The following is a 26,697-nucleotide window of genomic DNA, read 5'->3' as shown; positions in this document are numbered from 1 at the left end:
AACAAATACCGCATTGATTGTCGGTATATTCAACATAGCCTTTACTCCACATGCTACGCATTGTATAACATTATTAAATCTCAAGGTACAAGCAAATATTTCATGTTTACTGCGCTGCTTTTGTTTAATGGTGATGTGATGTGAAGTGAGTGAAGTCTTGGCTATGTAAGCAATGCTGCAGTCATAGATTGCAATGATAGATAGGAACGATCTAGAAAAAATCGAATATGCATAATGTAGATTTTAAATTAAAGGTCTGCTACATTTTCCAGTAGACTGCCCGCCTCCTCTGTCTCACGTGGGGCTTTGGAAATACCGCTGCCACTGCTCATCAGATACAAGACTACCAAACAAGTCCTTCATATTGGAGCTCATCTAATTTCGAAAAAGAAAGGTTAAATACCATGCTGTACGCTCTTATCTATAACATCCTAACATCATTACCTTGTCCATTTCACGAATGACATCCTCCATCATCACCACGTAAGCAAAGTAGAAGATATATGCCTCGTCCCTATCCAGAAGTGCACGCGACTTGACGGCTGGCAATTGTCGTAGGCTAGACATCAAATGCTCCCACGCCTGACGTGCGGGTGGCATATATGGTGGTAATGGGGTTTTCAGTCGTAGGGCACTGGCCAGCATGTATAGATATAATAGAACATTGCCGACCATTTCCTTACGCTGTGGATTGACAGGATGTATGAAATCTCGACGTACAAGGCTAAACCACTCATCCTTGAGAATCACAATGCGCATAGCTAAAAGCTTGTCCAAAATGTTTTGACAAGAACTGAGCATTCCAGAATATGTTGCCACAGGAAACGGTCCTTTCAGACGTGGTTCGTTTGGTGTCTGCGCTAAAAGGTCTTGTAAAGATATAAGCATTCGCTGAAGATTTAGCTCAAGGTCCATAAAGGTTTTCGTTGCTACATTCTTATGCTCCTGCATAGCTACTACTTGGGTTTCTGATATATGGGTATCAAGATGCTGCAGCCGATATAAGCCACCAACACTTTCAGAGGAATCCGAGTACATGGAAATCAGCTTTTGATAGAGTAAACTGACCCGGAGGAGGAAGTCAGACAAGCCTTTACGAAGTTCAGTTCTGGCTTCGTACGGCCATACATATGCGGTCATGAATAATCCAAATACGACACCAACGGCAACCGCTCCAAATCGATTTAGCGCCAACCTGCCAACCTCAACACTTTCGTTGTCTCGGTAATTGTACTTATTGAGCATAACCAGGTTGTATGCCAACAAGGTGAATTGACCAAACTTCCCATGCTTGTGGTTCAGAATAATCCAAAAGTTGGGAATAGAGAAGAGCCAAGTTAACACGGGTAGCACATAGACATTACCAGGGAAAAGCGTGTAAAAGGCGAATGCTACATAGCAGCCAAGCATGGTCGAGAAGATACGATAAATCGCAACCAGATTTGTTCCTCCAACGGTAGGAGTCATCACCACCATTAACTACAATGAAGGATTAGTATACATATTAGCCCTTAGGTATATCACAATGCATGCACGATACTCACCGTAACTAGAGCCCATTCCATTCGAAGTTCTCGAAACCTTTCTCCAGTGGATGGTAGGAATGCTGGTGTAGCTAAAATGACTGCTGCAGCAGACGACTTGATAGCATATCTTACATGTTGTTGCTTGAACCATGAAAAGAATCCCCAAAGAGAGATGAAGAACCGACGCCATCTTGTTTTAGGGAGTGGTGTATGCAATGTATTCGAAGTATTATGATTGTTTGGGACAAAAGACACTGACGATCTCCTCCTTACTGAGGGACCATCTGTGAGTTTAAGGCCTGTGCGTCTGTGTCAGTAGTCCAATCTACTACCGATTTCAAATTTTCTGTTCCATACCTTTGAAGACTGAAAACACGTCCGAAAACCATTTTCTAAAGCCTGATTTTTTCCTCAATGCTGGATCGAAGAGCGTTTCAACCAACCCTACCAGGAAGGTCAACTCGCGCGCAAATTCAACGAGGCAGAAAATAAAAAAATAGACCAGAAAGACATCCTCTCCTTGCTCAATGACTGAAATTTGGTCATCCGAAGGTTGCTGTTCCGAGGATGATTGTAACTTCGAGCGTTGCTGGTACATTCTAAAAATGGCTTCCTTCTGCGAAGTTTCGAAGAGCGCAATGGCTTTTTCCAAGTTCTCCTTCATCATGGCAAACGATGGTCCATCCTCTGATGCACTATCGGTAAACTTTGCTTGTAGATTAATGATTGTTCTTTTGCAGGTGTATGCAAAAGCTTTCATCGGCTGTCGAACATTGCGAATGAAATCAACTAGCGCGCCATCAGCTTCGCCTTCTTGGCCCTCATGACTAGAAGCGGACCTCGATAGCGCATCGTCGTAAATAGTGGTGGATGAAGGTAAGGAATCCTGTACCATAGCAGTCAAGCTTCTACTCATACTATGCTCGAATGGATTTTGTGTGTCATAAAGCATTGTACTTTTTGACCGCTTTTGTCTTTTCATCTCATCCTGTAGTTTGCGTCTTGAGTAGCCTGCCCGAACGTTCCATGTATCGTTATCCTTTGGCTGCGATAAAAGCGACAGTGTGCGTCCCAAAGTTTGTGACCTTTTCAGTGGCTTTTTACTACGATCACCTTGTTCTAAAAGGCTATCAACAGACTGATTGCTGGGGGCTGGTGGGACTTGAATATTTCCATTTTTCATTTTTTCAAATTGCAAACCGCAACTACTTCGTAGTCCTCCTACATGCTGAGCAAGTCGTTGTAAACTTTTTACAATATCGTCGTACGTTGCCGCATTGTGTCGCATTTCACGGTTGAAAATCTCTAGCTTCGCATCAGAAAGGGACTTTTTTAGAGTTGTGAAACTGGATCGATGAGATTCGATGGCCGATTGCAAGCTCTTGTTTGCGGTGAATTGAGGTAAATCGTCATCAAGTAAAAAGGTCTTTGTGAGTAGTTTCAGCAAAAGACGGAAGGACAACAAAGTTGCACTAATGTCGTTCCTTGAATTTGATGAAAAATGTAAGCTGCCAAGAAATACGCTCATATTTGACCGAACCATAACCTACTTGAGTTTCTTCGCTGCTGATATTGGCCATACTAGAAAGCATGTGGCGAGCGTTATCACAGTTCCCGTCGCTACTGCCGAGGTATATTGTTGAATTTTTAACGTATCAAAATCGCCTTCATTTGCTGAACCCTCTCTGACCAAAATGATGAAGATGATGATGAAGCACAGACTGGATGCTAGAGCGTACAAGCTTAGTATGGACAACAGATGGACATACATCGTGACAAAATATTGCTTTATGCGCGCTACCTGTTGAAACCGGAGGCTTGTTCCAATAAGCTTTCAAAAATGCGACAATAAAGGCGCTTCCAGCCAACCAAAATCCCAGACTGATCACATGAGCAACTGTTTCCATGTCTCGATCGATATAGTAGTCCGCCGTGAGCATACTACCTAGGCATACCTTTGAAATAATACACTGTTAGCAAGTTTCTTATCTGCCTCAATAAGTTTTTAGAGTTGATACTTACTGACAGGGCAAACATCACATAACCCCAACCATATCCAGCCGCCTCGATCATGCCTCCTATGGTTTTCGCTGGATTGAAAAAAACAGTGGTGGTTGCAATAATGTGGCTTGAAGTTCTATTATGTCCCACCAAAGAATTAAGAGCTGGTATGAAGGTAAACAGCGATCCAATACAGTAAGCAATGGAGCACTTGAGAACTTGTTTTTGCTGGTGCGTAAGCTTTGGAATGGTTGGTATCCTCTGCTTGAGCCGTTGGATAAACCCAGTTACAGCATAGGGGTCATGAGCACGGCGAGAGTTCGAACGATTTCCTCTATGTTTGCTTGGTGGAAAGAATGGAGTGTCAGAGTCGGTATCGGATGAATCACTGTCTGTTGTATCATATAGATCATTCGTTCCATTATAGCCGTGTTGAGCAGCCGCCGCTTTCAAAAGTGGAGTGTTCTCTGATATTGGTTGAAAACTAAAGGCCAAAGTATTACAAAATGAGAACCGACGAAAGTTTAACTGGCATAAACTTACCTATCTGAGGACCGCGAAAAATGAGATTCGGCATCGGTTGGGACATCATATAAAGTCGATAACGAAACAGTTCTTCTCTTCAAAGTGCCATCATCCGTAACAACTTGATATCCATCAAACTTAGATAGCGATTTGAAATATCGATCACCAATATTCTCAGGCGATGCAACTAGACCTGCCATGTCATTTGCTGCTGGTTTAGAGGAGGTAGATACTATATCGCGGTGTGAAACGCCATTTTCTGCTTCCAGAAAGTCAGATCTTTGTCGCTGTCTAGATTCATCCATGGCGCCTCTTGATGTTGGAACAGGTGACGCGATGTATGAGCTAGTCGATCGCGTCAATATACTGTTCGTTCTTGTTTGGAACTGAGAAGGATTAGGCGGTGTTTGCGGAATGTCAGCAGATGAATTCTGCCCGCTACCAGCCATTGTGGGTTCTTGTTGTTTGAGAAGTCGCAGTTGGTTATGCTGAGATTCAAAAAGTGAGTCCGAAGCCATTATCAGCGAAGTCACTTTATCTCTTCCCGTGGAAAAAGACTGTTCATCTCTCTCATTTCGTACAAAAAGCCTCATCATGCCTGGAGAATATATGCAAAGTATCAAGGTAGCCCTAGCTTTTATAGGTTGCTCTTTTGCTGCCGGAGTAAGTCGTTTTTTGTTTTACTTGTATACTTGGATCAAGTTTAACTAAATCAACGTCAAAGACTGTTTGGTCTGATTGGATCTATGATTACCCTGTTTTGCAACATCAACCTGGAGCTGTCGAAGCTGCTGCTGAGCACTACTACCGAAGAGCTGTTGTTGGTGGGTTGAACTACGAGCGCTTGCCTTTGATTCCAGTCATGCTTGCTGTCATTGGACTGAGTGCCGGTCTCACTCTTATGGAAGAGCACAACTTACTTTTCGACGGTGTTTGTACATGTAAGTGTTATCTGAACATAGTTTATCATTATTTTGGTTTACTGATATATAGTTTAGTGGCTCTCATTATGGCTGTTTCAACGTACTCGACCTCCATTGCACCAGGTAAGTCATGGTTTACACCCATTATTCGGCAAATGAACAATATCTGAAGAGGTGTAAAATCTAGGATTGAAGTCATTAGCTGAAACCGGAGTCAAGGGAATGACCTCTGCTGAGGATGCTCAATCTTTGTTCGAAATTACTACCAAGATAGCCGCTGGTAACACCATTATCGTATACATTGCAGGAGGTTTGTATACAAATTGTCACCGACTATCTTCCAACGTCACTTAAACTAACACTGATCCACTTTTAGGTATTGCATTATTGCAGTTCATTCATTTCGTCCTTCTCAAAGTTTGGGCCAACAATGAAAAGAAAGCCGCTTTGCAGGAAGGTACTTCTAAGAAGAAGTCTGAGTAAAAGCTTATAGACTTGGCTACGTGGAGAGACCCATATATGAAAATTGTAATCTAACATCGTCTGGGGACTACCCATTCGTTTATCAGAGCCCTGCTTCAAATAATCATTTAAAGCCCTAAAAAAAAATATGTTGGAAATGAACTGTGAGAAATTCGTTACATTTTGACAAGTGATTGCGGGTGCAAACTCCGCAGATCCTCGGTCTTTCTAATTGATGCAAATGTTCCTGCTCATGCTTGCGTATTTTATTGTGAAGCTTTTTTCCACATCTACATTCAAGTTTTTGCTAAATGGTTTTGATGATTGATGCATCTATAGTGCAAAATTTTGGAGCTTATACCGACCATACCCTAAACTTTTAACATGTTAAGATAAACAAAAAAAAAGTGAATAAAATAGTGTTGTAGTAGCTCATATCTTCGTTTCCAGATCAGCATACACTTTCCAATGCGCACCTTGTATACGATGTTGTTGATACGGTATCTTGGCTTTGTACTTTTAGCAATGGATATGTTTAATCTACGAAACTGAAAATAAAATCCTTCAGAGTTGCGTTTTCCCTGTCTTATCCACCATAAGCACTGTGACCGCGAAAAACCATGACAGAAGCAAATTCAGCCTCTGCCACACACGTTCCTATGAATGAGCAATTGAAGACAGTCTGTGAAAAGTTAGACCAATTGACCGTCGAGTACATTCAAGAAGCAGATGCAGTTTCGAAGCTGAAAGAGACTCTAGGGAAGGAGATCGCGAAGGTAGTAATTGTTCGCTTGCATTCTTGCCACTCATAGCCAAAATACTCAGACAACAACGCAGGGATTCTTCGATTTGGGACAAGCTAAGTACTCAATGGGAACCAGCAAGCTGTCCCGATACTCATACGACGAACGCATGAAAAGCTTATATAAAATGTGAGTACTACTTATATATCGTGCTGATGGCGCGCTCAATGTCCTAGACCAATAACTCACAACGGTCTACAACTTGAATAGTCAAGTTGACGAACAAGGCGAAAATGGCAATGATATCTTTTCCATAAGCAACGTTGAATTCAAAGACGAAAATGATGGAGAGGAAACTGGTCAAATTAAGGATGAGGTGACGGAAAAGCTGAGCAATCTGTCTTTAAGGCAACGTAAGCCGGCGCATGATACCCCTGAAAAAGAGCAATTGGAAACGAAAGGCGAAAAGGAAACCACCGAGGAAACGAAACCAAAAACCAAGTCAAAAAATAAAAAGACGAAAGAGGTGCGAAAAATTGACCGCAACCCCTTACATTGGTTTGGTATACTCGTACCATCGTCTCTACGAACAACACAGCAACACTTCAAAACCGGTAATGAAAGCAAATACTATCGCTAAAGTTGACAGCATTTCTAATTAGCTCTCTGTAGTTGTAACACAAATTGTGGAGGAGGCCAATCTTGTAAACAGGTTATCAGTCCTCGAGAAGCGTTTTGAAGAGCTACAAAAGGAAAAGGAACGAATATTATGCGAAGTGTTAGATTCTGCTAAACAGCCCTCGCAGCCTTGTTCAGTTCTTGGAAAGGATGTAGAGAGCAACGGCTACGAAAGCGAGCCCGGACATGAAAGTGAGAACGAACTGGATCAAGTCGTTCCTGAAATAGATGCGTCGGACACCGCATGAATACAAAAAATTGATTCACCTTTTGCACCCTTTAATCGTATCAAACTCTTTTCGTATAAACATCTGCACATTCCTCAGCGTTTACTTCAATGGCCTTTCTTTTACTTTATTGATTGTTTATATTGTTTCTTTTTAGCATGCGTAGGGGTGGATTGGATGAGATAAATGTGTTACAGGTGCCCATGAAAACTTGGTCAAAACTATGTTTCTTCATATTTGGAATTTTCGCTCTCGCCTGACAATGCCATCAAGCCTGTGGTCATCTCCCTCATCGTCGGAAGATGAGAAATGATGGATCTCTTCGAGTTCTTCTCTGATGCTGTATTCTTGGCTACTGGAAAAGGTGGTCTTAACCACTCGCTGTAGTATTGCCTCTAAGTCTTCTTGTGTTGCATTCTCCAGATTTTCAACATAACCAAAGTCAACATCGCCATTGAATAGTCTTTCTACGGTTGACAGCATCTTATCTCCATCCATGTCAAGCTGTGTACAACTTTCCACCTCTGCTCCCACATCATCCCAAATGGTTTCGCTTCTTTCTGCAGCAACAAGATGCTGATATTCAATTTCAGCATATGCACACCAATCGCTATAAAAGGAAGTTTTTTTGAATATTCTACTCAATCAAGTTTGTTGCAACGGAACTATCAATTCCTTACCTCATCTTTTCTAAAGATTGCCCTTGGGCTGGTCTAGACTGGAGTTGGTCGTCCATTTCAATTCGTTCAATCCCGCTCAATGCATCCAAATACTGACGCTTTAGCCTTGTTGAGTTGTGTGAAGATTCATGGATCTGCAACCGATGGAAATTGATAAAAGTATCAAAGAATCTTTCGGCCAACTTTGATTTTCGCAAGTCCGTCAATGTAAACTGGCCAAGTACTTGTGGTTTGATCAAATCATTGCTATTTGTTTCAAAAGAATTAATACGGGTACTATGATAGTCATTTTGTAAAAATTTATCTCTGATACTCACATTTGACAGATGACATCCTCAAAACAAATAATCTCTGATTCGCACACTCCATACAACGTTTGCCTTTGGCCGTTGTTAGTTTGTCACCCGATTTAATTTTAATCCAATCGAATTTTCTTTACCTCTTTTCTTGCTCTTCCCAAAAGTATGACAGTTCATAGCTGGAAATTATTCCATCACCATCCAAATCCATGCATCTAAACCTGCTTTGATTTTAGCATGATAGCAACATGTAAGCCAGTTACTTTTCAGTTGCTTACCAGTATTCAGTAGACATTCTGGTTGTCTTGTCAATTTCTGAGATCAGGAACCCTACTATGGTTTAATTCGTCGTCATCACAAATAGTAATCAATCGCACAACTTACAAATAAAGTCCATATATGTCAAGGTTGATTCTTCTGTATCACTAAGAACTTGCGTATCTCTAGGGAAGGCCATTATTTTTCCGCATTCCATCACCCTAGCAGTAATCCTCGACGTGAGCACCTGGTTATTGTACTGCAGCATGTCATTCTGCGAAACAATCAGGTCATGGTCCTGATCCAACAGCCAAAATTTACAGTAGAGTACGTAAAAATGTTTGTAGGAAAAACAGTCGTGTGTCTGCCGAATTTTCTCAGTTACAACCAAAACTTGTCGAAATGGGTCAAGCGGAAAAATGTCTTACGGAATTGAGATCGATCCTTCGTTCAAGTCGTGCCAATAAGTCTCCCATATTGTACCTTTTGAATTGAGATAATGGGAGCTTTCCTGAAACACATCTGTTCTCATAATAAATGCGACATATGACCGTCTCGACTAAAATAGCAGGTTGATTAAAAGTCCTTACAAATAACTATACAGAGCCTAATAACTTACTATACCGTTCTTGAAACAGGACGTTATCAGCTAGAAACTCAAGTCCTGGATGGTTGCATACAACATCTGAATGTTATAAGATATGGTTAATTGTAACTGGCAGAATAATACTACTTTGATCATATTATACCTTCCAGTACTGGCAACAAGTCCTCTGGCGACATGTATGAACGGTCTACCTTGCATAGTAAATTGAACATAATTTCGTCGTCATCTATGCAGTCTTTTGAGATTTGGGACCAGCAACTAGATTGATCTTGAATATTAAGTCGTAGGAAGACAATAAAGCTAATTTCGTAATTACACTTACCGCAAAAATTCTTCTTGAGAGACACGCTCTCCATCGCCTCCAAAGCACTCTATTTTTCGAAAAAGTGCTAATGTCATGTACCGTGGTAACTGGCATGCTTTCGAGATACTGAGGAAATTTTCTTCAGTGAAGTATTTCTTGATGCTAAAAAGTCGGCTAACTTCATTCTAAAATTAAACGGTTAGCACTATGTTTTCGCTTTAAGCAAACACAAACAAGAAACTTTGTCTAGATACCATCCGTTCTCTGTTTCTTTCGCATGCAAGACGTTTTGCATTTGGTTCGCCCTTGCTGTAGTAAAATTTGGGTATAGCCGACTCCTTTAGTTCACAGCACTTTTTGTTTTTCGTCTTTTCCTCAGTACGAATTGTATCGGATATCGTACTCAATTGCTGGTCGTCTGGCGTTGACGGAGAAGCAGGGAGACTGATCGTTGTATTTGGTTTATCATCTTTCAAGTCATTCCCTTTCAACATGGTTTTCAACGGTATCGGAAGCTCTATTTTGTTGTCATCATTCAGTGAAGGTGACGGTGACCAGCATTCATCCTCGATCTCTATGTCCTTCAAGCGTTGTTCTAGTGATATTTCGGGAGTCGGAGAGCTCGGTGATGCCAAACAGGAAGTTGTAGAATTAATTAGCACGGACATAGGCTTGATAACTGGCTTCAAAGATGGTTTTGAAGGAAGTGAAAGAGTAACACAATTAGTGACTGGTGGATTCCCCAGAAAATCTACGAGAAAGTGGCATGAGGGAATTGTAAAATTCAAATCTGTTCTGATATATGCAGGTGCTACCTGCAATGGAAGTCTCTTCATTGTCGTCACTCTCAATCCTCTCCTGAATCAACGTTGCATCGTCAAAATTCGTCTGACATTCTTCTGATGTGGGAGCCAAAATAGCTAGCGATTTTTCAGGTCCATCTGAGGGGTAAGAAAGGTTTGCCAGCTTCTTTCGTCCTGACGCGATGGAGAAGGCTGATAAAAGCATGTCAATTGTTGAAATTGGAAAATTATCTACTAAGTGAATAGCAATGATGCCTGCAAGAACCAAGCACATTGGCATATATCGAGGAATGACATAATGTGTCACTGATCTATGAGGGTGATGCATTTTCCAAGCTATGTGGGTTACAAAACTTGTCAGTCTCAAAGGAAGGGTGAGATAGAAAAGGACAAATGGCTATTTAAATTTACAAGGCATCAAGTGGGCACAATTTCAAACAACTTTGTCAATCTGGACCAACGGGAATGCAAAGACTTATTTTGATATCAGAACCAAAAAAAGAAAAAAAGAAGAAGAAAGAGCTTAGTGGGTGTATATGGATCTAAAACTACCAACATTCCAGTTGCCAAATTTTTAAGCCAGCTTTTATTGTCCCAAATTTTTCTTCTCTGCACAACTATAACTCGCAGTTGATAAGGAAGTTGTCAATAAGACGGGTTTTACCCAGGAAAACTGCAATGCTAGCGATGAAACCACTTTCTAGATCTGACATTTCTTCATCCAAGGTCCTTGGATTGGCAATGCTAACGTAGTCTAATTTCATAGTCCAGTCTTCATGCAAAGCTGCAACTTGCTTTTCTTCTGCATTGAAGATGTCCATAGCGTCAGCAAGGAGCTTATCTCTTGAGCGTTCTCCATCTTTGTAGTTCTTTTCTATGCTTGAGAGCATCTTGTATAGAACTAGTGAGTGCTTTCTTTGTGATGGAGTAAGATAGATATTGCGTGATGACATGGCAAGACCATCACTCTCCCGCTGAGTTGGACAAATATGCAATTGTAGTGGGAAATGAAGATCCTCCACAAGTCGCCTCAAGCAAACACATTGCTGAACTGATAAGATGAAAGTTAGATGAGATATGCTATTCATATCTTCGTAGGGAACAAACAGTCAATAAAAGAAGTACTTACCATCCTTCTGACCAAAGTAAGCATGTTCAGGTTGTATCTTTGCAATCTCGTTAGTCTTTCGAATGAAATTATCTATTTCTTATTGAATGGCGACTTACAATGTTGAAGAATTTTGACACAACCGTTGCAACTCCTCTGAAAAAGTGTGGCCGTGTTCCACCTTCCAATTGATGGGAGAGTCCCTTGATTTCAACAAAAGCACCAATTTGCTTGGATACATCCAGTTCAATTCCATTAGGATAGATTTCGCTAACCTGCGGAACCAATACAGCTGTTACAGTTCCCACTGGTAACCTACTTATTTGGTCCAAATCTGCTTGAAGTGTTCTAGGATAACTGGAAAGGTCTTCATGTGGAGCAAACTGAGCAGGATTGACAAATATAGTAAGCGCTACATGGTCATTGCCTTGACGAGCGCGTTCAGCTACATAATAAATGAGATAAATGTCTTTAGCCAAAGTGGTTAGGAGAAAACCGATTATTATTTGGCAAAGAAATATACCTAAACTTATATGCCCAGCGTGGAGGGCACCCATAGTTGGAACATAACCAAGAGTTTGGCCTTGAAGTAGAATGCTGCGTCGCCAACGACGAAAATCTGCAATGCGATCAAAGACTTGAACTCCTTCCGGTATGTTGTCTATAAATTGTTTAATGGTTGAGTCATAATGGTTTCGACGGTGTATAGTTCTTACATTTGTCCATTTTGAACGGCCAAGGTGTCAACAGTCGGGGTGCCTTGACAAAAAAATTAGAATAATGAAAATAACACAAAAAAATCAGATCATACGGAGATTGTCCTCTTACCTATATAATCTTCAATATGTTACTTCAAGGTTGCCGGTCCGTTACGAAAGTCTCAAGCCGTTCAATGCTGACTGCTGGAACAAGTCGGTTTAATAGAACAACGTCTCTCTACCGTTCGTCATTTCAAGTCATGCAGATGAGCAGTAAGGTGGAAGGAAATCCTGTCATTTACACCGGTCCACTTGCGACAGTTGCTAAGCGCCTCAAGCTTTTTTCCATCGGTTCACTTGGCCTTAGTGGCGCTATCTCACCCTTTGTGTTCATTCTGGACTTTCCAGTTCCAGTCGTTGCGAAGACTGTTCTGGTAGCATCGGGTAAAGCTTACTCTAATGATGGATAGCCTTTCTCTGAACACTCAACTAATCTCTTGTCGTCTCAGCTCTGTTCACAAGTGTTTCATCCACTGCCTTGATCAATTGGGTCATGTCTCCCTACGTTACCAAGGCAACCATGTCACCATCTGACGCAGATTCCATCAACTTACATACGCTGAATGTTTTCGCACAAGAGCATATCACTACTGTGCCTATCCAGGACTTACAGCCATCCACTCGAGTATTTACAACAATCATGATAAACGAAGGGAAAATTGGCGAAGCTACAGGCAGAGTTGGTGGAAAGATTGTCAAGCCAAAGCAAGTTTTCTACGTTCATCCCGAGATCTGCCACGACGGGCCCTTGAGCAATGCATTGATAGGTGCAACCGCCGAACACCACCAGACACCCATGTCACAATAAAACCGCGTAAAATAGACATCCATAGAAGTGATATGAAGCTATAAACTGTGTATATATTTGCCAAAACGTCCCAGCATAACAATAAATTGAATGATCAAATTATGAATGAACTAGTGAAATCGACAAAATCATATTGAAACTTATCACCGTTGGTTTATTCCTTTTCGATGATACTTTCCTTTCTACCAGCATACTCTGTCCAGGAACCGTCATAGACAGAAATATTTTGCGCTCCAATGCGCTCCAAGGTGAAATAGAGGATTGAAGCGGTAATGCCACTTCCGCAGCTGGTCACAATCTCCTGATTCAAGTCAGCGATCTTACCACTCCACTTTTCCTTCAGAGCTTCATCGCTCAAAAATTCAGTTCCAGACATCAAATCTTGGAATGGCATGCTGACACTTCCAGGCATATGGCCGGAGCTGAGGGATGCTCTGGGTTCTGGAGCCTCACCAGTAAACCTGGAGTGAGATCTAGCGTCAGCGACTAAGAAGCCACTGCCTCCATTTTTGAACTTCTTCGCATTGTTGATAATGGTCTCGTAGTCCCGAACCAATTTCTCATTCACCTCCGTGACATTGTATTCAACAGGCGAAATTGACTCGGGTTCTCCGTTTTCAACAGGTCGACCTTCCGCGATCCACTTCGGTAATCCACCATTAAGCACAGAGACCTTTTGATGTCCAAAGACTCGGAAGGTCCAATATACTCTGCAAGCGGAGATGACACCAAGACTATCATAAATCACGACATGGTCACTGTTGCTTATGCCTAGTTTGCCTGGGAGCGCAAATGAATGCGTTAATTTTCAGGCCGATTGTGGTGACTCATCGGCATTCAATTGTCTTACCTACAGCGCCTGCAAAGGCATCTTTTGATGGCAGCATATGAGGGAGGTCTGACGAATGATCTTTGATTTCATCAATGCCGAAAAATTGTGCCCCTGGAATACGTTTCTCGAGATATTCCTTGTATGGGTCTCTCTGGATATTAGGCATATGCCAAGACCCGTCCAGGATCTTGAAGTTGGCATTCTCCGAAAGTTCTGAGGTCGAGACGAGAGAGCTAGGGCGAGAAGACGTTGCAAAGCCTATATCGCGTGAGAGAACACTGGTATCAGAACCTGTCAGGGTGCGCGCTTTACGCTTGATGTCCACGGTCACATGTACCTTTGGCCATATTTATTGACATTTTGGATGCTGGGCGAATGAAATTGGCAGCACGTAACATTACTTTACAATGACAAGGTCAACTGATCACAATGTTAGCTGAAGTTTATGACACAAATCTGTGACCAAATTTCTATTGGATGAATTTATCAGGCCCGGAATATTTTGTTCGATTTTGGCCCGTGCATCTTCGATACCTTGAGGTGAGTATTTACAGCCTGCAATGAATTCTCATTAATTGACTGCTGTTTCTCTTAACATGTTGGATAGCTGTATCGACATTACCTTTTAAAGCTTCCTCTAGAGCCGCGATAACCATCACCTCTTGGGCCTCTGAGACCGTCGATGTGAGACTTGCCTCAGTAACGCGACCATGCCGCGATCGAATGAAGGCAGTCTATGAGATATGGTACGCAGTGTTACAAACAGACACCCCAACACATGAATCAGATAAAATGTAACTTACAACAGTTCCCCAGCTCATTTCCATTTCAAAGTCGTGCGTAAATTCTGGTGTTTGGCCGTAAATCCAATCCCAAGATGTAAGTTCGTCTCTTGACTTTATGACTCCTTCTGGTAAATGAGAAATGTCGTCTTTTGAAAAAACGGTTGGCTCTACCGGCTTATTATCATTATGTGTGTATAAAAACTCTTCTATTACTGCTTCGCAAAATTGTTGGTGGTCTATAGTGTAGGAATAACTTCGCAAGTTGGTGACGGGTGATGGTACTGAGGCAACACCTTTGGTAACTAGGCGATCTTTGTTGACCTTTAACGCGCCGCGCAACTTATCGACGTCGGTGTCTATCAGCATGGTGCCATGGTGGTATGCTCTTTGGTTGGTCAATTTGTAAGCACTTCCAGAGACCTTAAACCCGTCTACTGCTATGTCATGTCGGCTGTTTATATATGCGGGAATATCTAGCTGATGAAGTGCCCGAGCCACGAGTTCTGCATTAGCATCCCTCGTAAACGCTGTGCGAGGCATGAAGATGGTGTAAATTGAATTTCCCATATCCTGCATTGAAAATTTCATGAGCTACATTGATTAGAAAGGCATACTTCAATTTCAATTTACTTGCGTGGTATACAGTTCCACCTCCTGAACGTCGACGAACAAGTGGTATATTATTCTCCTCCATATATTGAAGGTTGCATTCTTTGAAAGGGTTTTGGTTGCGACCAACCACCACACAGGGTTTATTTCTCCATAAATAGAGAATATATTTCTCAGGATCCGTAGTTTTAAATAGGTGGTCTTCTATTGCGAGATTGACAAAAGGATCTGTATGAGTCGAGATAAAGCATTCAACATTCTCTGTTGGCGGCAAGCCTGTACTGTAAGATCTGTAGACGCGAGAGAATACGGGCATAGGCCGTCTACAGAGCAAAGAGGCGGTTTTTGTCGCTTTGCCAAGTAGATTAGATGCACCGAGGCATTCTAATCGTCGAAGCATGCTGTGGAGTGATGCTAAGCGTGAGAAGGATCTGAAAGCCTTTGTTCTATTCAAAGCCGGCCGGGAGGTACCTTTGTGAATATTTTTTGGAACTCCTCCCATCTCAAAAAATAAAACCAGTCTTCCTTAACGCAGGAAAAAGTGATCTGTCAAGACATGAATGTAGACAAAAGCCTTTGGCCATTCCAACAGGTTCTTTCTGACGAAGAAAGTAGGGATCTTGGGACACAATCTGTGTATATAACGGATATAGATCCCAAAAAGACTACCATTTTACTGAAGTAAGTGAAATGGCAAATAACAAACGAACATACCTTCCACCGCTGATCTAAAGCAACACACGCTATGGCATAGATTCATACAACGCCAATGGCCGCAACAGCAGGGCTTAGAGCACTGTAAACGGATACGAAAAAACCTATTGCCTGAAGGACGAATCACATTATCTGTTCTGTTATGTCCAACGTCCGCTATGGGTGAAGAGGAATTGGAACGTCTACTCAACGAGTTCAACGTTGGCGATAATGCATTTGATAGAAGCCCAGTTCAAGCGATATCAGTTCCATTATATGCTCCGCTAAATCGAACGCAATTCGAATCTTGTAAACATTTGTGGCCTATAATATATCGTGAAGACACGAGACTCGATCCCAAGTTCAACGAAAGCCAAATCAACGACATTACAACACACATGCAAGCTTTGATAACGAAAAGCCAAAATTCGCTCTCCGGAGAGCTACCTGTATTTGCGCGTGTAGTAGACCCTTCCAATAATCGAATCATCGCTGAAGGTTCAGATACCCGAGCTGCTGACAAGCATCCGTTACATCATGCTGTCATGAATTGTATAGATAATGTGGCGCTTAGCGAGCGAGATAGACGGCAAAGTCATAAGAGAAAATTAAATCAGACAGATAGCCTGAGCGAAGAAGATCCTGATGTCTCCAGTCGCGACTCAACGCCGAATTTGGAAGAAACTGTTGAGAAGGTGGCCTACCTATGTACTGGTTTTGACATTTACACAACCCACGAGCCGTGCACTATGTAAGTACGATTTCAGGCTTGGATTCGAATTTCAATTTAAAATACTCTTACTTATAAATATCTATAGGTGCTCGATGGCACTTCTGCATTCTCGCATTGGACGAGTTTTTTACCATAAGCCAAGCCGGACCGGTGCTCTCGGGACAGTGTATAAAATTCACTCTCACAAGAGTTTAAATCATCATTTCAAAGTCTTCGGGGACGTTTTGAGACGCGATTTATCTCAAGCCGAGGCAACGGATCCGTATCTGCAGCTCGGTAATGACGGTAACGAAGTAGATGCATAGACCTCATCTTATTATTACATACACACCAAAATAGAATAAAAACAGCCTGCTGTCAGCAGGGGATGTACATTCATTGTTATTTTTTTTTTGTTTAAATAAAGGAAAACGATGCTTTGACTTTTTCTACTTAAATACATCACCAATAGTCAGCGTTACAAAAATTTTCAGAATGGTATTTAGAGTTATGAACATCAGAACAGTGGAGGAGTAAAGTAGAAAATGCTTTAACCGCGGAAGGGGAAGTACATAGAGCCACCAGCAGCATATTGTTTGGCGGCAATTTTTTTGTTTTGTGCATTCCTTGAGACAAGGTTTGTCAAGGTACTAGATTTGCTAGCTTTTGGGGTTGGTGGAGGGCTTCGGGCACTCATACTAGGCGACATGGGAGGCCCATGGGCAGAAGGCAAGAATTGCTGTGGGACCGGCCCGACAGTATTCGCTCTGGTCATACCGGGAGGTAATGGTGAGGATGGTATCATAGCTTCATCAAGCATTGACATTCTCGATCTATCTGGAGCATCATCATCACGACTAGATCCATTGTATTCTCGTCGACTAACAAACTCAGATGGATTGACACCGCGCTGCATCATCTTTTTCGCACTGATCATGACCTTCAAAGCTCGCACCTGTAGTCCCATTTGTCCGGTCAGAGCAGCTGTTTCATAAATTTGACTTGCTGTCGACATGGTCAGCATTTGGTGCAGAGCATGAGTTGCTAATTCCTTTAGCCTGGCGAGATTGTAAATATCAGAGAGTAATAACAACTGACAAAGAATGTGGGGTTGATGCTGTTCCGATGTCAACAGGTGATCTGTGTAGATGAACTGTAAGAAAGCTAAGGTTACAGTATGGGATTCTGGGAAGAACATGGTGCGAGTTGTTGGGCATATGGTGGCAAGTTTGCGGTGATCATGTTCCTGTTTTTCTTTTAATTCTTCGTCTTGAATCTCGATATTATCCAGCGACTTTTCCATGAGCTCACGGAAGTGTGGCCATCGCTCTGATAGTACAAGTGAGTTTACAGGGAACATCTCACCGTCATTAGATAAGATCTCAAAATCTGCCATGACGGGATCATTCAGTACACTCAAACCGAGTTCCTGGGCAATGGGAGCACAGGTAGACGCAGGTGGTATATAGATCCCGAAAGCTTCAGTGTCGACAACCGCAAGATGATCAAAGTTGACTTGTCTATGATTATAATCGTCCAAGAGTGAACGATCTCGATTACCAAGGATAAGGAAGCGACTTTCATTTTCATGCAATATGCCTCGGTTCCATGATCCAGATGATAAGATGGCTCCAGAATCAATACGCGTCCACACCAGATTAGCCAAATTGAGGGCCCATAGCTGGAACATTTGACTTGTAGGTGTGAGGCAGGTACCTGCTAAGATCATATGATGACCTAAGATGTGACCAGTAGGGAATCGTAGCCCAGGTGGTAAAACAGTACCAGACATTGAAGTCGAGTGGTCTTGTACTCTGTTGGGTGCACTGTTAGGCGAACAAAATAGCTGAAGTTCGCGTTTAACATCAGTAAAGTTATAGTTGGAGTAGATGTATACTGGATTCTCAGCGTTGGTGGTAGCTGGGGTTGTATAAGACAAACGGAATAAGACATCATCCTTATTCAAGATGGATTGTCGGCGCTGCAAATTCGGATTTCCTTCCACCTCCGTTTGCATCTCTTGATCCCAGGATCGACTGCCAAAGAGGGGCACACTACATCCAGATGACGCACTAACGGAGACTGATCGGTAAGCACCGCACTGTCGATCAAAGGGGCACACTTGTACCCACTGAAGTGTATCCAAGTCGAATACATTAATCTCGGAGATGTATTGGTTATTCAGGTCTTGTCCGCCAACAATGATAAGTCGATTTCCTGAGATGGTTGATAGATGGGCATAACGAGGACGTGCGTTAAACAAGGTAGGAAGTGACTCAACATAGTGCCACTCCATCTCTGCAGTGTCCAGCCAACAAACGTCATCCAGAGCACATAAACCTTCGGACGAAGTTCTAGAATAACCCATGCCTCCAAAGAAAATGATCTTGCCTTCATACACGCTTGCAGAGTGGAAATACCGAGGTTTAGGCGCAGGCTCGGAATCAGGTGGTGGGATGAAGCGTGACCATACATATGTTTTGAGATCGAGAACATAGAGATCGTTGGTCATTCGACGAGAACTAACGGTTCTGCCAGCAAAGACATACAACGAGTCGTTGACTACAGTGGAAGAAGCTCCCACCAACGGCGGGGGTATATCACCCGTGGTGGTTCGAATCTGCGTGGTCAAATCAGCAATCGACTGAAGACCAGGCATCAAGTTTACACAGACAAGAAAGAAAAAGAGGTATAGTGGCAGTTCTTGGGAGCTGTAAGCTTCTGTTTTGGTGATAGATTTTTGACTTTTGTACAACCCTCATTTGTATAGCCGACATTTGATGCACCTTTTTTTTTTTCTTCAACCTCAATACACACAACCTGTATGAACTGAACCTTTCGGCTACAGCTTCTAGTTTTGCTGCTATTAGTGCTCAATTTTATTAATCTGTAGGATAGATAACGCCGTATTTCGGCATGTTAGTTTCAAGGTGGGAAGCTGGGAAAAAAAGCGAACAATATAAGATTTTGGATAGCCCATCAATTGTTCCGCCTCCGCTCCCCCAATGCTTTCCATCTCGGCGATCAAGGATCTTGATTATAGCCCTAAACCACTCGACTCGCGAGATCCTGAGCGTGAACTTGATATATATTCTCCAACAACAAACAATGAAAATTTGCCTGTAATCCTCTTTGTACATGGTGGTGCCTGGCGGACGGGGGATAAATCAGAGCACATTCAACTTGCAGAGCGCTTGTCCCAACAAGGATTCGTTGTGGTCGTGAACAATTACAGGTTAAGAAAGGAAATGATTGAAAGTTGGAATGACTACGCATAACATACTGACACTGAAAATGTCAATAGACTTAGCCATAAGTCGGAAAACAATGGACCACCTGTTATTCAACACCCATCCCACATTAAAGATACCATGGACGCGGTGCGCTATATACAAAGCCGTTATGAAGGGAGAAAATTGTTCCTTGTCGGTCACTCCGCGGGCGCGCATATTATTCTTTCGATCGCGCTAAAGCCCGAATTTCAGCTCACCGGCATAGATGGTTATTTAGGAATAGAAGGAATTTATGACATTCCTCTCTTACTCAAGACTTTCCCTGGATACCTCGATTTTATACAACAGGCTTTCACGGACGATCAGGCAGAATACAATAAAGCTTCTCTGATTGGGTTTACCCCCGCTCCTACACGTTCCCCGATTGCTCTGTTGTACAGCCCTGAGGACGAATTGATAGACCCCGGACAACACGAATCCATTTATAGTTGGCTGAAGTTTCACGACATACTAGCCACGGTAAATGCCAACCTGCATGGAAAACACGACGAATGTTTGACCACTTCCGAGATGACTGATGCCATCGGTGATTTTGTCAGGAACCAACTCTAAATCTTACCGTATATTCAGAATGAATTATAGACGATGTTTACTAGTTACCTTGATTGCTTAGAAATCGCAACAAATGTCGATGAATTTGTTTACAAATCCTAGTAAATAAATTTATTTTAACACTGTAGAATGTGAGCCCCCTTCAGATTGTCATCATGCTTCCGGCGTCATCTTGAGTTTGGCTAACTCTACAGCTATTTGAGCTCCCATTGCAGCATTATTTTTCACCAGGGCAATATCTGACAAAAGGCGGTTTAGAACAGCGTATTCTTTCTTGTGCACGCAGTATTCGACGTAAACCTACTAGCTTTAAGACTGTCTCCTTTTGTAATTTCGGTTATTCTCTTCAGTAAAAATGGGGTTGCTTCTTTTCCGTGTACGCCAAAATCACTAATTGTAAAAGAATAAGATCATTTGAACACTTCTATTTTCCATACACCGTCTTTTACCTAGCTTCCTTAAGAGCTGATCCAATAGCTTTCGCAATATTACGACTGTCAGCTGCATGTTTTACAGGTATAGGGACTGCAAATACCATGCCATTCTGTAATTGCATCTCCTGATTTGCATCTTTCTGAAGGGTCAAGGATACGTTGCTTGTTCACTCTGAATCAATGTATTGACCAAACTTACGGATCATTTTTGCAGCCGCCAAAGCGTCTGGAACTTGACATGGGCTCTGTATATAAGTATAAATTAGAGAAATTCCCAAAAAGTGCTGTAGTCATAATGTTTACCATGACGCCGCTATCAGGAGTATAAAATGCAGGAAAGGCGGCACTCTCTCCAATTGTTGTGACCGGAACACCTTGCGTTTCCTGCACATTCAACATACGGTTAATTGAGAACAGAAAGGCTAGAGCAGCTATAACGAATTTTAAAGAATGAAACAACTGACCAATACTTCCAGAGTCTTTGGTATATCCAAAATGCTTTTGGCTCCAGCACACACCACCGCTACAGGTGTTTTACCAAGCTCCATCAGGTCGGCACTAATATCCATGGCTGCAGACAGGCTGACGATGAGAATCATAGATAAATCACTTTCTGTATCCCATCATACTCAGCATACTCTTCTCAGCACCGCGATGGGCTCCGCCAATGCCACCAGTAACGAAAACTGAAATTCCAGCAGCATGTGCTAAAACCATAGTACCAGCCACGGTAGTAGCGCCAGTAAGTGACTGGAAAAGTGGTTAGCACCAATAGTTAGTCGTGTTAAAGCAATGTGGGCAAACTTACATTGGCTAATACGAAAGGGATGTCTCGTCTAGACGTCTTTCGAGCATTCTTCCCGAAGCTGCCCAGCTGCTCCAGCTCATCCTTCTCAAGACCTCAACATGCTGTAAGCTAATCTTTTCCCATTACGCAACGTCTATGGCATTCATGGTATTTTCTCTCACCTATGTGAACCTTCCCTTGAAGTATAGCAATTGTAGCAGGAACAGCGCCGTTCTTCACGATGATATCTTCTACAGCCATAGCAGTCTCTACATTCTGAGGGTATGGCATCCCTTTAGCGGTGTTAAAATTAGTATACACCTGACTTCCTTCACTTATTTACGCCTGAATGTTTACCATGGCTAATGATGGTGGATTCCAACGCTACAACCGGCTGGCCACTCTTCAGCGCCGCTTTAACCGAGTGCGAGATTTTGAATTTGCTAGAAGCAACACTACTCAATAGCCGAGCCTTAGCTGCAGTTGTCACGGGTACTGTCAGTCGAGAAATGTGCATGCTCTGAATCTTTTAACGAAAGGAATATCTGTTCCTAGAACGCGTATGAGTTCGTCTTGAACCGTTGTCAACTCGCATCACGTGTTTGACTTGCTTGAACAACTCCAATTCAAATTTGATACTGCATCAGATTTATCGAAACGAAGCATAACGCTACAAAGCTACCTTTATTCATTAAATGGTAGATTTTAACGATCTCAAATGTATAATACATGGTATTTATTGCCAACTCACATTGGCAAATTCAATTGATCCAGCAATAAGTAATACCAAACATGAACCATCTATTTCAGTTTGTGAGGTCAGTCGCTTTCGCTATAGTGATTATTTCTTCGACCTTAGCACGTATTGCCTGGGTTGCTGAGACCCATAACTCTAGTTCTTTTTGTTCTCCATACACGGAAGCGTGAAACGGTACCGTCTTGTTTGGCGATTGAGTCAATATGCCTGATTTGGCTAAAAAACTGACATGTTCGCGTAATGTCCGCTGTATTTCCTACGTATCGGCGCCGTCAGCAGCAGATCTTCAATGCTACAGGGTAATGAATCACTTACTTTGAGAAGTGCATAGTAACTCCGTGATTCGTTTGCGAAAGCCGCTGCCCTATCTTGTGTATATTGTTCTCCCGTTGCCTCGTCTGTGACAAGTTTATCAGACAGTACACCAATGGCATTGCCTGCTGTTTGAATCAACTGTACAATTTGCTGTTGAGAGCGATGGACATTAGTTGGAGTACAGAGAATGGTAGGCAAATCGGTGTACGTACCTTTTCGACAGCGTGTAACTGTTGGATTCTCAAAGCGCTTTCTGATGTGCCCTCCGAGCTCTCAGAACGAGGAGCTTCTATGTCTAAGGCCATTGTCATGATATCATTATCATTGTAGTTGTTGTTGTTTTCTCCAATATCAGCCATTCTCAAAGCAACAAGGTCTACAGATTTCAGTCCAAATCAAAGGAAGAAAATGGCCTGTAAGCGTGGATATCTGCTCTCAAAGATTTTTCACGTGACCTGTGAGTCGCAAATTCCCTGCAATAATGCTATCTTCTTCAAAGGCCAATAGCACCACCAGGATAGAAGAAGGCTCAATCTCGCAACCAGGATACATGATATGCTACAACTAACTATTTCTCATAAATTGGCAGATATTTTTTAACACGGAGTAAAGTCCAGAGTTAGTGGTTAATCTTTGGGATTTTAGCATTTATCAGCTGTAATGATGATACAGAAAATAAACTACATATCATGTTCTTTCATTTAGGGCTATGCTCCTTTTTGTTTCTTCATTACTCTCAAATCTGCAACAACGTTGCCTGCTTCAAGCCAAGTGGCATCGTCCCATGTGGAAGTGGCGGGATCAATAGCTGGGTGACCCTTACTTACTTGACCACCAAACGCAGCCTTTTGTAGTTCGCCTTTTGTATGTCGGGCGGAGGCGTATCGTATATCTTTGCATAAATCAACCGTTGAATCAGGAATTTTCAAGTTCATAATTTCATCTGGAAGACTCAGAAACTGCATAGAAAGCCCTGCTTCCAAGTGCCACTGTCAACTATATGTCAGAATTTAAACGTCTCATGGCAAGTTTAGGCCCATAGCGTAATCTTACATCCATGTGGCAATGCAACGCCCAGACTCCAGGGTTATCGGCAATAAATCTAAAAAGACGCAGAGTTAAGCATCGTATGTTGGTCAACATAATGTATTCTTCATTATTGACTTCAACTTACCTAATGGCAATCCATCCTTTTCTAGGGAGAACAGCTACATCTCTTCGAGTTGGATTATGGTAATTGAAATTTGCCTCATGCTTTTTAGGGTCAAACGTTCCCTGTCCAGTACCGACAATCATGAATGTATGCCCATGCTGTAAAATCGGTATAAGTAAAAACGTTTACAAATTCGCCAAGTGCGTATCGCTACAGTACCAAATGGAAGGGATGCTCTCCGCCGTTAACTCCTCCTTGAATCACGACTTGAACGACTTTCGGCTTATTGATGACATGAAGAAAATTGACTGAATTGATGTTGCTTTGCCCACTCCACCAATTCATCATAGTAGGTCGACTGGAATCGTGTACGTATGTTTGATTATTCAGGAACCCTCTCAATCTGGTACCGTTCTTACCAAACCTGACCCTTACAACAATCGATTCGTCATACGGAGGCGCAGCAACTGGATAGTAATTGACAAGAGATTCTCCATTCATGTCTGCACAGTGTGGCATTGTATCCTTAGCAGCAACGGACCCGTCGAATGTGTCCTCTCCGTCATTGTAGCTGACTTCAGCCAAAGCTGGTGGATAGTCTTCCAAAGTCTCTGCTTCACCATGGAAGCACTGAGTATCTAGCTCTGCTCTCATGTAGTAATTTTGAGGAGTTTGGTTTGCTTCAACAATTACTGAATACCTTTGGGCTACATGGAGTGTCAGACGGTCTACAGTGTACTTCTTCATGGGGACTCCATCTGCCTGATATCCAGCTTTTGGTCAGAAACTTGTAAAATTCAATAACAGTCATTTATATTAAATACCTCGATGATGGTTAACTTGTGGTTATCAATCGAAAATCGAATGTTTGAAATCGCTCCAGCATTTATCAGCCTTAGGCGATATCTTTTACCAGGCTCAAATTTGAACTGAGGAATAGACTGGTCGCTTGTGCATTCATCATTGTCATCAAGTTCAACAGTATCACAATCGAATGATCCTCTTCCGTTTATCAAGATGTTATCTGGAACAGCCTGTGTGTATATCATCCCAGAATTAATTTACCTACAAGCATTCGGTGTCAGATTGGTAGGTCCAAACTTACCTCCAAGGCGGGGATTGAATGCAACTTCTTGACCACTGAAGCTGATGCTTTGTGATACCTGCATTGTGATTCAAAGGTTTAGTTGCATAGATAGACTGACAGTACAGCTTGGAAAATGCTTACAGGTCACTAACTGTGACTTCAAATTCTTCGTCATAGTCGTCAACATGTGGGTCTTCCTCTGGATTGTGAATAATGAGTGGTCCCATTAAGCCTACCATTAGCGAATTATTTGACGGTTAGTTTCAGCTGTTAGCGAATTTCATTGTTGTGTTTTTGCGACTTACCGTCCGCAAGCTGGCCCTTATGATGAGAATGCCAGTAATATGTTCCCCAGTTTCCAGTCTGAATTGAAACGTAGATGGGTAAGTTGATCAATATTTCATATTAGAGAATGAATGCAGTTTCTACCTACGGTATTGAACTCGTAAGTGTAAGAAGACTGAGCAGGGATAGGGCAATTGGTCATTCCGGGAACGCCATCCATCCAAGGAGTACCCCTCTGAAACATTCCATGCCAGTGCAAACTCGTTGGCTCATCTAAGTTGTTACGGACAATGACTCTCACGACGTCGTTATGATTAACTTCAATCGTTGGGCCCGGAAACTGTCCGTTGACAAGAAACATCTTGCGTTTGAAGCCATCTGGCGCAATCTCGTGCTCTTCTAAGTTCCAGTGATATTCGACGATTTTTGGTATAGCTTCGGCCAAGCGTAAGCAACAAGCCGCTGCGAATATTAATTGACCTACACGCATCAGTATCTATTGGCGGGTCTACTATAGGGGTGATTTAAGTCGATATATTGAATAATCCAGGTGAGAGAGAAAGAAAAATCACTGAAAAAGAACTCGTGCGGAAACAATGGAATTTAACGAGAAATCGCATTTATACTGATTGTTCCTACGTGGAGCAGAAGCTATTGGCCTTTGCGGCAAGTTGGTTGCGTTTGAAAGGAAATATTTGGATTACGGCTATTTACTGTCAACAACTTGGCTTCAAGAGTATCATTCAGCAAGCAATTTAAACTCCTGTTTCCCTGTTTTCATTGCAAGGATTTTTGCCGTCGCTTTTATTTTATGAGATATAAGCCGTTAGATGACGGAATACAATCCGCCCTTGGTACATTTTCTTAGCTACAGCTTATTTGGTCGTAAAATATTTTGACTGAGAAAAAATAATTTGTCCGCACAAGCTTGTTGTACCACTCAACACCATGTTAATAGAGTATTCCGATATACTTGAAGGCGTAGTGTTGCAGGTATGAATGAACTAACTTGAAGCATACCTTATTACTGTTATTCTTCCTCTCTTCCAACTGTGAGGTGGCAAAGTAAGTATGTAGGTTACCCATAACAGATCACCCTATCGGTTGCATCATTTCACACGATTCCGCAGCACTCTGTGAAGCAGGCTGCGTAAGGGCCGCCACAAAATGCGATGTTCCAACTATGGCTATCGAATCCCTCAAATACAATGCACTTCATAGGTTCTTATACCAAAAAGAAAAGAGAGAAAAAAAGGTAGCAATCTATTACTAGTTAGCAGATAGCATGAACATCTTGTAGCAGCATTTGAATATGGGAAAGGAACTAACTCACTGGACTCAGATTTAGCTGTAGATCAATTTACCTGAAGCATCGACGATTTCAATACTCCCCGTGAATCAAACTCTTCAAGATTCCTGGATCCATCTAAGCAGACTATGATCAGGTATGCGCTTCTCATATGGAATCCTTTCAGTCATTTATGTGTCATTCACGCTCTGTGAAAGTCGTCTATTGGACCTATCATGCTTGGCCGCTCCATGATTGTCGTAATCTAAAGACCGATTATTTCACACTGAAATAAATGCTGTTTGCTTTATTCTTTGAAGCACGTTATTATTATCATGCATATTCTCCACAATTAGGATTTCAATGTACAGATTCTGCATGAGCTATGTATAGTTGTTGAATGCT

At 42.1% G+C, this 26,697-nt stretch overlaps 14 protein-coding genes across 14 annotated transcripts; 5 read left to right on the top strand and 9 right to left on the bottom strand.

Annotated features, from left to right (window-relative positions):
• Positions 1-21: 21 nt before the first annotated feature.
• Positions 22-4,541, bottom strand: K450DRAFT_234472 (uncharacterized protein). Its single transcript, XM_051587926.1, has 7 exons — positions 4,071-4,541; positions 3,549-4,011; positions 3,328-3,481; positions 3,077-3,254; positions 1,884-3,010; positions 1,545-1,825; positions 22-1,479 (listed from the first exon to the last, which is right to left on the bottom strand). Exons 1-7 carry the CDS (start codon positions 4,499-4,501, stop codon positions 418-420), a joined length of 3,696 nt encoding a protein of 1,231 aa, XP_051446070.1. The 5' UTR covers positions 4,502-4,541; the 3' UTR covers positions 22-417.
• A 36-nt stretch (positions 4,542-4,577) lies between these two features.
• On the top strand, positions 4,578-5,813 carry K450DRAFT_234467 (uncharacterized protein). The gene is made up of 5 exons (XM_051587925.1): positions 4,578-4,715; positions 4,777-4,993; positions 5,051-5,098; positions 5,163-5,285; positions 5,352-5,813. The coding sequence occupies exons 1-5, from the start codon at positions 4,647-4,649 to the stop codon at positions 5,456-5,458; spliced, it is 564 nt and encodes a 187-aa protein (XP_051446069.1). The 5' UTR covers positions 4,578-4,646; the 3' UTR covers positions 5,459-5,813.
• A 264-nt stretch (positions 5,814-6,077) lies between these two features.
• On the top strand, positions 6,078-7,211 carry K450DRAFT_234460 (uncharacterized protein). The gene is made up of 4 exons (XM_051587924.1): positions 6,078-6,213; positions 6,275-6,369; positions 6,451-6,794; positions 6,853-7,211. Exons 1-4 carry the CDS (start codon positions 6,097-6,099, stop codon positions 7,104-7,106), a joined length of 810 nt encoding a protein of 269 aa, XP_051446068.1. The 5' UTR covers positions 6,078-6,096; the 3' UTR covers positions 7,107-7,211.
• A 3-nt stretch (positions 7,212-7,214) lies between these two features.
• On the bottom strand, positions 7,215-10,364 carry K450DRAFT_299035 (uncharacterized protein; the record flags this gene model as incomplete). Its single annotated transcript, XM_051593696.1, has 12 exons — positions 7,215-7,695; positions 7,766-8,041; positions 8,083-8,145; positions 8,205-8,285; positions 8,343-8,394; positions 8,449-8,620; positions 8,751-8,881; positions 8,942-8,986; positions 9,072-9,229; positions 9,252-9,418; positions 9,488-9,984; positions 10,049-10,364. The coding sequence occupies 12 exons, from the start codon at positions 10,362-10,364 to the stop codon at positions 7,317-7,319; spliced, it is 2,337 nt and encodes a 778-aa protein (XP_051446067.1). The 3' UTR covers positions 7,215-7,316.
• A 117-nt stretch (positions 10,365-10,481) lies between these two features.
• Positions 10,482-11,918, bottom strand: K450DRAFT_234455 (uncharacterized protein). The gene is made up of 5 exons (XM_051587923.1): positions 11,861-11,918; positions 11,668-11,805; positions 11,264-11,589; positions 11,166-11,202; positions 10,482-11,087 (listed from the first exon to the last, which is right to left on the bottom strand). The coding sequence occupies exons 1-5, from the start codon at positions 11,868-11,870 to the stop codon at positions 10,654-10,656; spliced, it is 945 nt and encodes a 314-aa protein (XP_051446066.1). The 5' UTR covers positions 11,871-11,918; the 3' UTR covers positions 10,482-10,653.
• A 184-nt stretch (positions 11,919-12,102) lies between these two features.
• On the top strand, positions 12,103-12,710 carry K450DRAFT_270547 (uncharacterized protein; the record flags this gene model as incomplete). Its single annotated transcript, XM_051592968.1, has 2 exons — positions 12,103-12,286; positions 12,352-12,710. The coding sequence occupies 2 exons, from the start codon at positions 12,103-12,105 to the stop codon at positions 12,708-12,710; spliced, it is 543 nt and encodes a 180-aa protein (XP_051446065.1).
• Positions 12,589-13,958, bottom strand: K450DRAFT_234448 (uncharacterized protein). The gene is made up of 2 exons (XM_051587922.1): positions 13,561-13,958; positions 12,589-13,490 (listed from the first exon to the last, which is right to left on the bottom strand). The coding sequence occupies exons 1-2, from the start codon at positions 13,706-13,708 to the stop codon at positions 12,865-12,867; spliced, it is 774 nt and encodes a 257-aa protein (XP_051446064.1). The 5' UTR covers positions 13,709-13,958; the 3' UTR covers positions 12,589-12,864.
• On the bottom strand, positions 13,838-15,607 carry K450DRAFT_234446 (uncharacterized protein). Its single transcript, XM_051587921.1, has 5 exons — positions 15,408-15,607; positions 14,962-15,337; positions 14,346-14,897; positions 14,165-14,276; positions 13,838-14,097 (listed from the first exon to the last, which is right to left on the bottom strand). The coding sequence occupies exons 2-5, from the start codon at positions 15,334-15,336 to the stop codon at positions 13,967-13,969; spliced, it is 1,170 nt and encodes a 389-aa protein (XP_051446063.1). The 5' UTR covers position 15,337; positions 15,408-15,607; the 3' UTR covers positions 13,838-13,966.
• Positions 15,261-16,779, top strand: K450DRAFT_234444 (uncharacterized protein). Its single transcript, XM_051587920.1, has 3 exons — positions 15,261-15,617; positions 15,691-16,380; positions 16,448-16,779. The coding sequence occupies exons 1-3, from the start codon at positions 15,493-15,495 to the stop codon at positions 16,665-16,667; spliced, it is 1,035 nt and encodes a 344-aa protein (XP_051446062.1). The 5' UTR covers positions 15,261-15,492; the 3' UTR covers positions 16,668-16,779.
• K450DRAFT_234442 (uncharacterized protein) lies at positions 16,780-19,030 on the bottom strand. The gene has a single exon (XM_051587919.1). It carries the CDS (start codon positions 18,998-19,000, stop codon positions 16,892-16,894), a length of 2,109 nt encoding a protein of 702 aa, XP_051446061.1. The 5' UTR covers positions 19,001-19,030; the 3' UTR covers positions 16,780-16,891.
• A 316-nt stretch (positions 19,031-19,346) lies between these two features.
• K450DRAFT_270542 (uncharacterized protein) lies at positions 19,347-20,186 on the top strand (the record flags this gene model as incomplete). Its single annotated transcript, XM_051592967.1, has 2 exons — positions 19,347-19,576; positions 19,646-20,186. 2 exons carry the CDS (start codon positions 19,347-19,349, stop codon positions 20,184-20,186), a joined length of 771 nt encoding a protein of 256 aa, XP_051446060.1.
• A 76-nt stretch (positions 20,187-20,262) lies between these two features.
• On the bottom strand, positions 20,263-21,966 carry K450DRAFT_234435 (uncharacterized protein). Its single transcript, XM_051587918.1, has 10 exons — positions 21,765-21,966; positions 21,590-21,700; positions 21,429-21,520; positions 21,259-21,370; positions 21,085-21,191; positions 20,924-21,004; positions 20,820-20,865; positions 20,636-20,756; positions 20,491-20,576; positions 20,263-20,425 (listed from the first exon to the last, which is right to left on the bottom strand). The coding sequence occupies exons 1-10, from the start codon at positions 21,922-21,924 to the stop codon at positions 20,340-20,342; spliced, it is 1,002 nt and encodes a 333-aa protein (XP_051446059.1). The 5' UTR covers positions 21,925-21,966; the 3' UTR covers positions 20,263-20,339.
• A 1-nt stretch (position 21,967) lies between these two features.
• On the bottom strand, positions 21,968-22,883 carry K450DRAFT_234426 (uncharacterized protein). The gene is made up of 3 exons (XM_051587917.1): positions 22,692-22,883; positions 22,480-22,629; positions 21,968-22,420 (listed from the first exon to the last, which is right to left on the bottom strand). Exons 1-3 carry the CDS (start codon positions 22,836-22,838, stop codon positions 22,214-22,216), a joined length of 504 nt encoding a protein of 167 aa, XP_051446058.1. The 5' UTR covers positions 22,839-22,883; the 3' UTR covers positions 21,968-22,213.
• A 217-nt stretch (positions 22,884-23,100) lies between these two features.
• On the bottom strand, positions 23,101-25,494 carry K450DRAFT_208114 (uncharacterized protein; the record flags this gene model as incomplete). Its single annotated transcript, XM_051584762.1, has 10 exons — positions 23,101-23,468; positions 23,533-23,581; positions 23,654-23,790; positions 23,852-24,394; positions 24,457-24,573; positions 24,613-24,666; positions 24,738-24,795; positions 24,861-24,951; positions 25,025-25,082; positions 25,153-25,494. The coding sequence occupies 10 exons, from the start codon at positions 25,492-25,494 to the stop codon at positions 23,187-23,189; spliced, it is 1,731 nt and encodes a 576-aa protein (XP_051446057.1). The 3' UTR covers positions 23,101-23,186.
• Between the last annotated feature and the right edge of the window lie 1,203 nt (positions 25,495-26,697).

Source organism: Umbelopsis ramanniana (genome assembly GCF_025399195.1).
Source record: "Umbelopsis ramanniana AG unplaced genomic scaffold K450scaffold_17, whole genome shotgun sequence".
NCBI classification, from domain to species: domain Eukaryota; kingdom Fungi; phylum Mucoromycota; class Umbelopsidomycetes; order Umbelopsidales; family Umbelopsidaceae; genus Umbelopsis; species Umbelopsis ramanniana.
The sequence above is the reverse complement of the archived record's forward strand: the minus strand, read 5'-3'. Positions and strand labels throughout refer to the sequence as shown.

Excerpts from the sequence above, each read along its gene's own strand:
- K450DRAFT_234444 (XM_051587920.1), top strand. The coding sequence starts at position 15,493 with ATGAATGTAGACAAAAGCCTTTGGCCATTCCAACAGGTTCTTTCTGAC. Across the intron at positions 15,618-15,690 it reads AAGACTACCATTTTACTGAA|ATTCATACAACGCCAATGGC; the intron begins GTAAGTGAAATG and ends GCTATGGCATAG. Across the intron at positions 16,381-16,447 it reads ACCCACGAGCCGTGCACTAT|GTGCTCGATGGCACTTCTGC; the intron begins GTAAGTACGATT and ends AAATATCTATAG.
- K450DRAFT_234472 (XM_051587926.1), bottom strand. The coding sequence starts at position 4,501 with ATGGCTGGTAGCGGGCAGAATTCATCTGCTGACATTCCGCAAACACCG. Across the intron at positions 3,482-3,548 it reads ATGTGATGTTTGCCCTGTCA|GTATGCCTAGGTAGTATGCT; the intron begins GTAAGTATCAAC and ends ATTATTTCAAAG. Across the intron at positions 3,255-3,327 it reads CAAGCCTCCGGTTTCAACAG|CATCCAGTCTGTGCTTCATC; the intron begins GTAGCGCGCATA and ends TGTACGCTCTAG.
- K450DRAFT_234448 (XM_051587922.1), bottom strand. The coding sequence starts at position 13,708 with ATGCCTAATATCCAGAGAGACCCATACAAGGAATATCTCGAGAAACGT. Across the intron at positions 13,491-13,560 it reads TGCCTTTGCAGGCGCTGTAG|GCAAACTAGGCATAAGCAAC; the intron begins GTAAGACAATTG and ends TTGCGCTCCCAG.
- K450DRAFT_234460 (XM_051587924.1), top strand. The coding sequence starts at position 6,097 with ATGAATGAGCAATTGAAGACAGTCTGTGAAAAGTTAGACCAATTGACC. Across the intron at positions 6,214-6,274 it reads TAGGGAAGGAGATCGCGAAG|GGATTCTTCGATTTGGGACA; the intron begins GTAGTAATTGTT and ends ACAACAACGCAG. Across the intron at positions 6,370-6,450 it reads ATGAAAAGCTTATATAAAAT|TCAAGTTGACGAACAAGGCG; the intron begins GTGAGTACTACT and ends CAACTTGAATAG.
- K450DRAFT_234426 (XM_051587917.1), bottom strand. The coding sequence starts at position 22,838 with ATGGCTGATATTGGAGAAAACAACAACAACTACAATGATAATGATATC. Across the intron at positions 22,630-22,691 it reads AGTTACACGCTGTCGAAAAG|CAAATTGTACAGTTGATTCA; the intron begins GTACGTACACCG and ends CGCTCTCAACAG. Across the intron at positions 22,421-22,479 it reads GTTACTATGCACTTCTCAAA|GAAATACAGCGGACATTACG; the intron begins GTAAGTGATTCA and ends GCCGATACGTAG.
- K450DRAFT_234455 (XM_051587923.1), bottom strand. Across the intron at positions 11,203-11,263 it reads TGTCAAAATTCTTCAACATT|ATACAACCTGAACATGCTTA; the intron begins GTAAGTCGCCAT and ends GAGATTGCAAAG. Across the intron at positions 11,088-11,165 it reads TTACTTTGGTCAGAAGGATG|TTCAGCAATGTGTTTGCTTG; the intron begins GTAAGTACTTCT and ends TCATCTTATCAG.
- K450DRAFT_234446 (XM_051587921.1), bottom strand. The coding sequence starts at position 15,336 with ATGCTTCGACGATTAGAATGCCTCGGTGCATCTAATCTACTTGGCAAA. Across the intron at positions 14,898-14,961 it reads GAGGTGGAACTGTATACCAC|GATATGGGAAATTCAATTTA; the intron begins GCAAGTAAATTG and ends TTTTCAATGCAG. Across the intron at positions 14,277-14,345 it reads AAATGAGCTGGGGAACTGTT|ACTGCCTTCATTCGATCGCG; the intron begins GTAAGTTACATT and ends CATATCTCATAG.
- K450DRAFT_234435 (XM_051587918.1), bottom strand. The coding sequence starts at position 21,924 with ATGCACATTTCTCGACTGACAGTACCCGTGACAACTGCAGCTAAGGCT. Across the intron at positions 21,521-21,589 it reads TCAAGGGAAGGTTCACATAG|GTCTTGAGAAGGATGAGCTG; the intron begins GTGAGAGAAAAT and ends CAGCATGTTGAG. Across the intron at positions 21,192-21,258 it reads CCATCGCGGTGCTGAGAAGA|CCATGGATATTAGTGCCGAC; the intron begins GTATGCTGAGTA and ends GCCTGTCTGCAG.
- K450DRAFT_234442 (XM_051587919.1), bottom strand. The coding sequence starts at position 19,000 with ATGCCTGGTCTTCAGTCGATTGCTGATTTGACCACGCAGATTCGAACC.
- K450DRAFT_234467 (XM_051587925.1), top strand. The coding sequence starts at position 4,647 with ATGCCTGGAGAATATATGCAAAGTATCAAGGTAGCCCTAGCTTTTATA. Across the intron at positions 4,994-5,050 it reads TTTCGACGGTGTTTGTACAT|TGGCTCTCATTATGGCTGTT; the intron begins GTAAGTGTTATC and ends TATATAGTTTAG. Across the intron at positions 5,099-5,162 it reads CTCGACCTCCATTGCACCAG|GATTGAAGTCATTAGCTGAA; the intron begins GTAAGTCATGGT and ends TGTAAAATCTAG.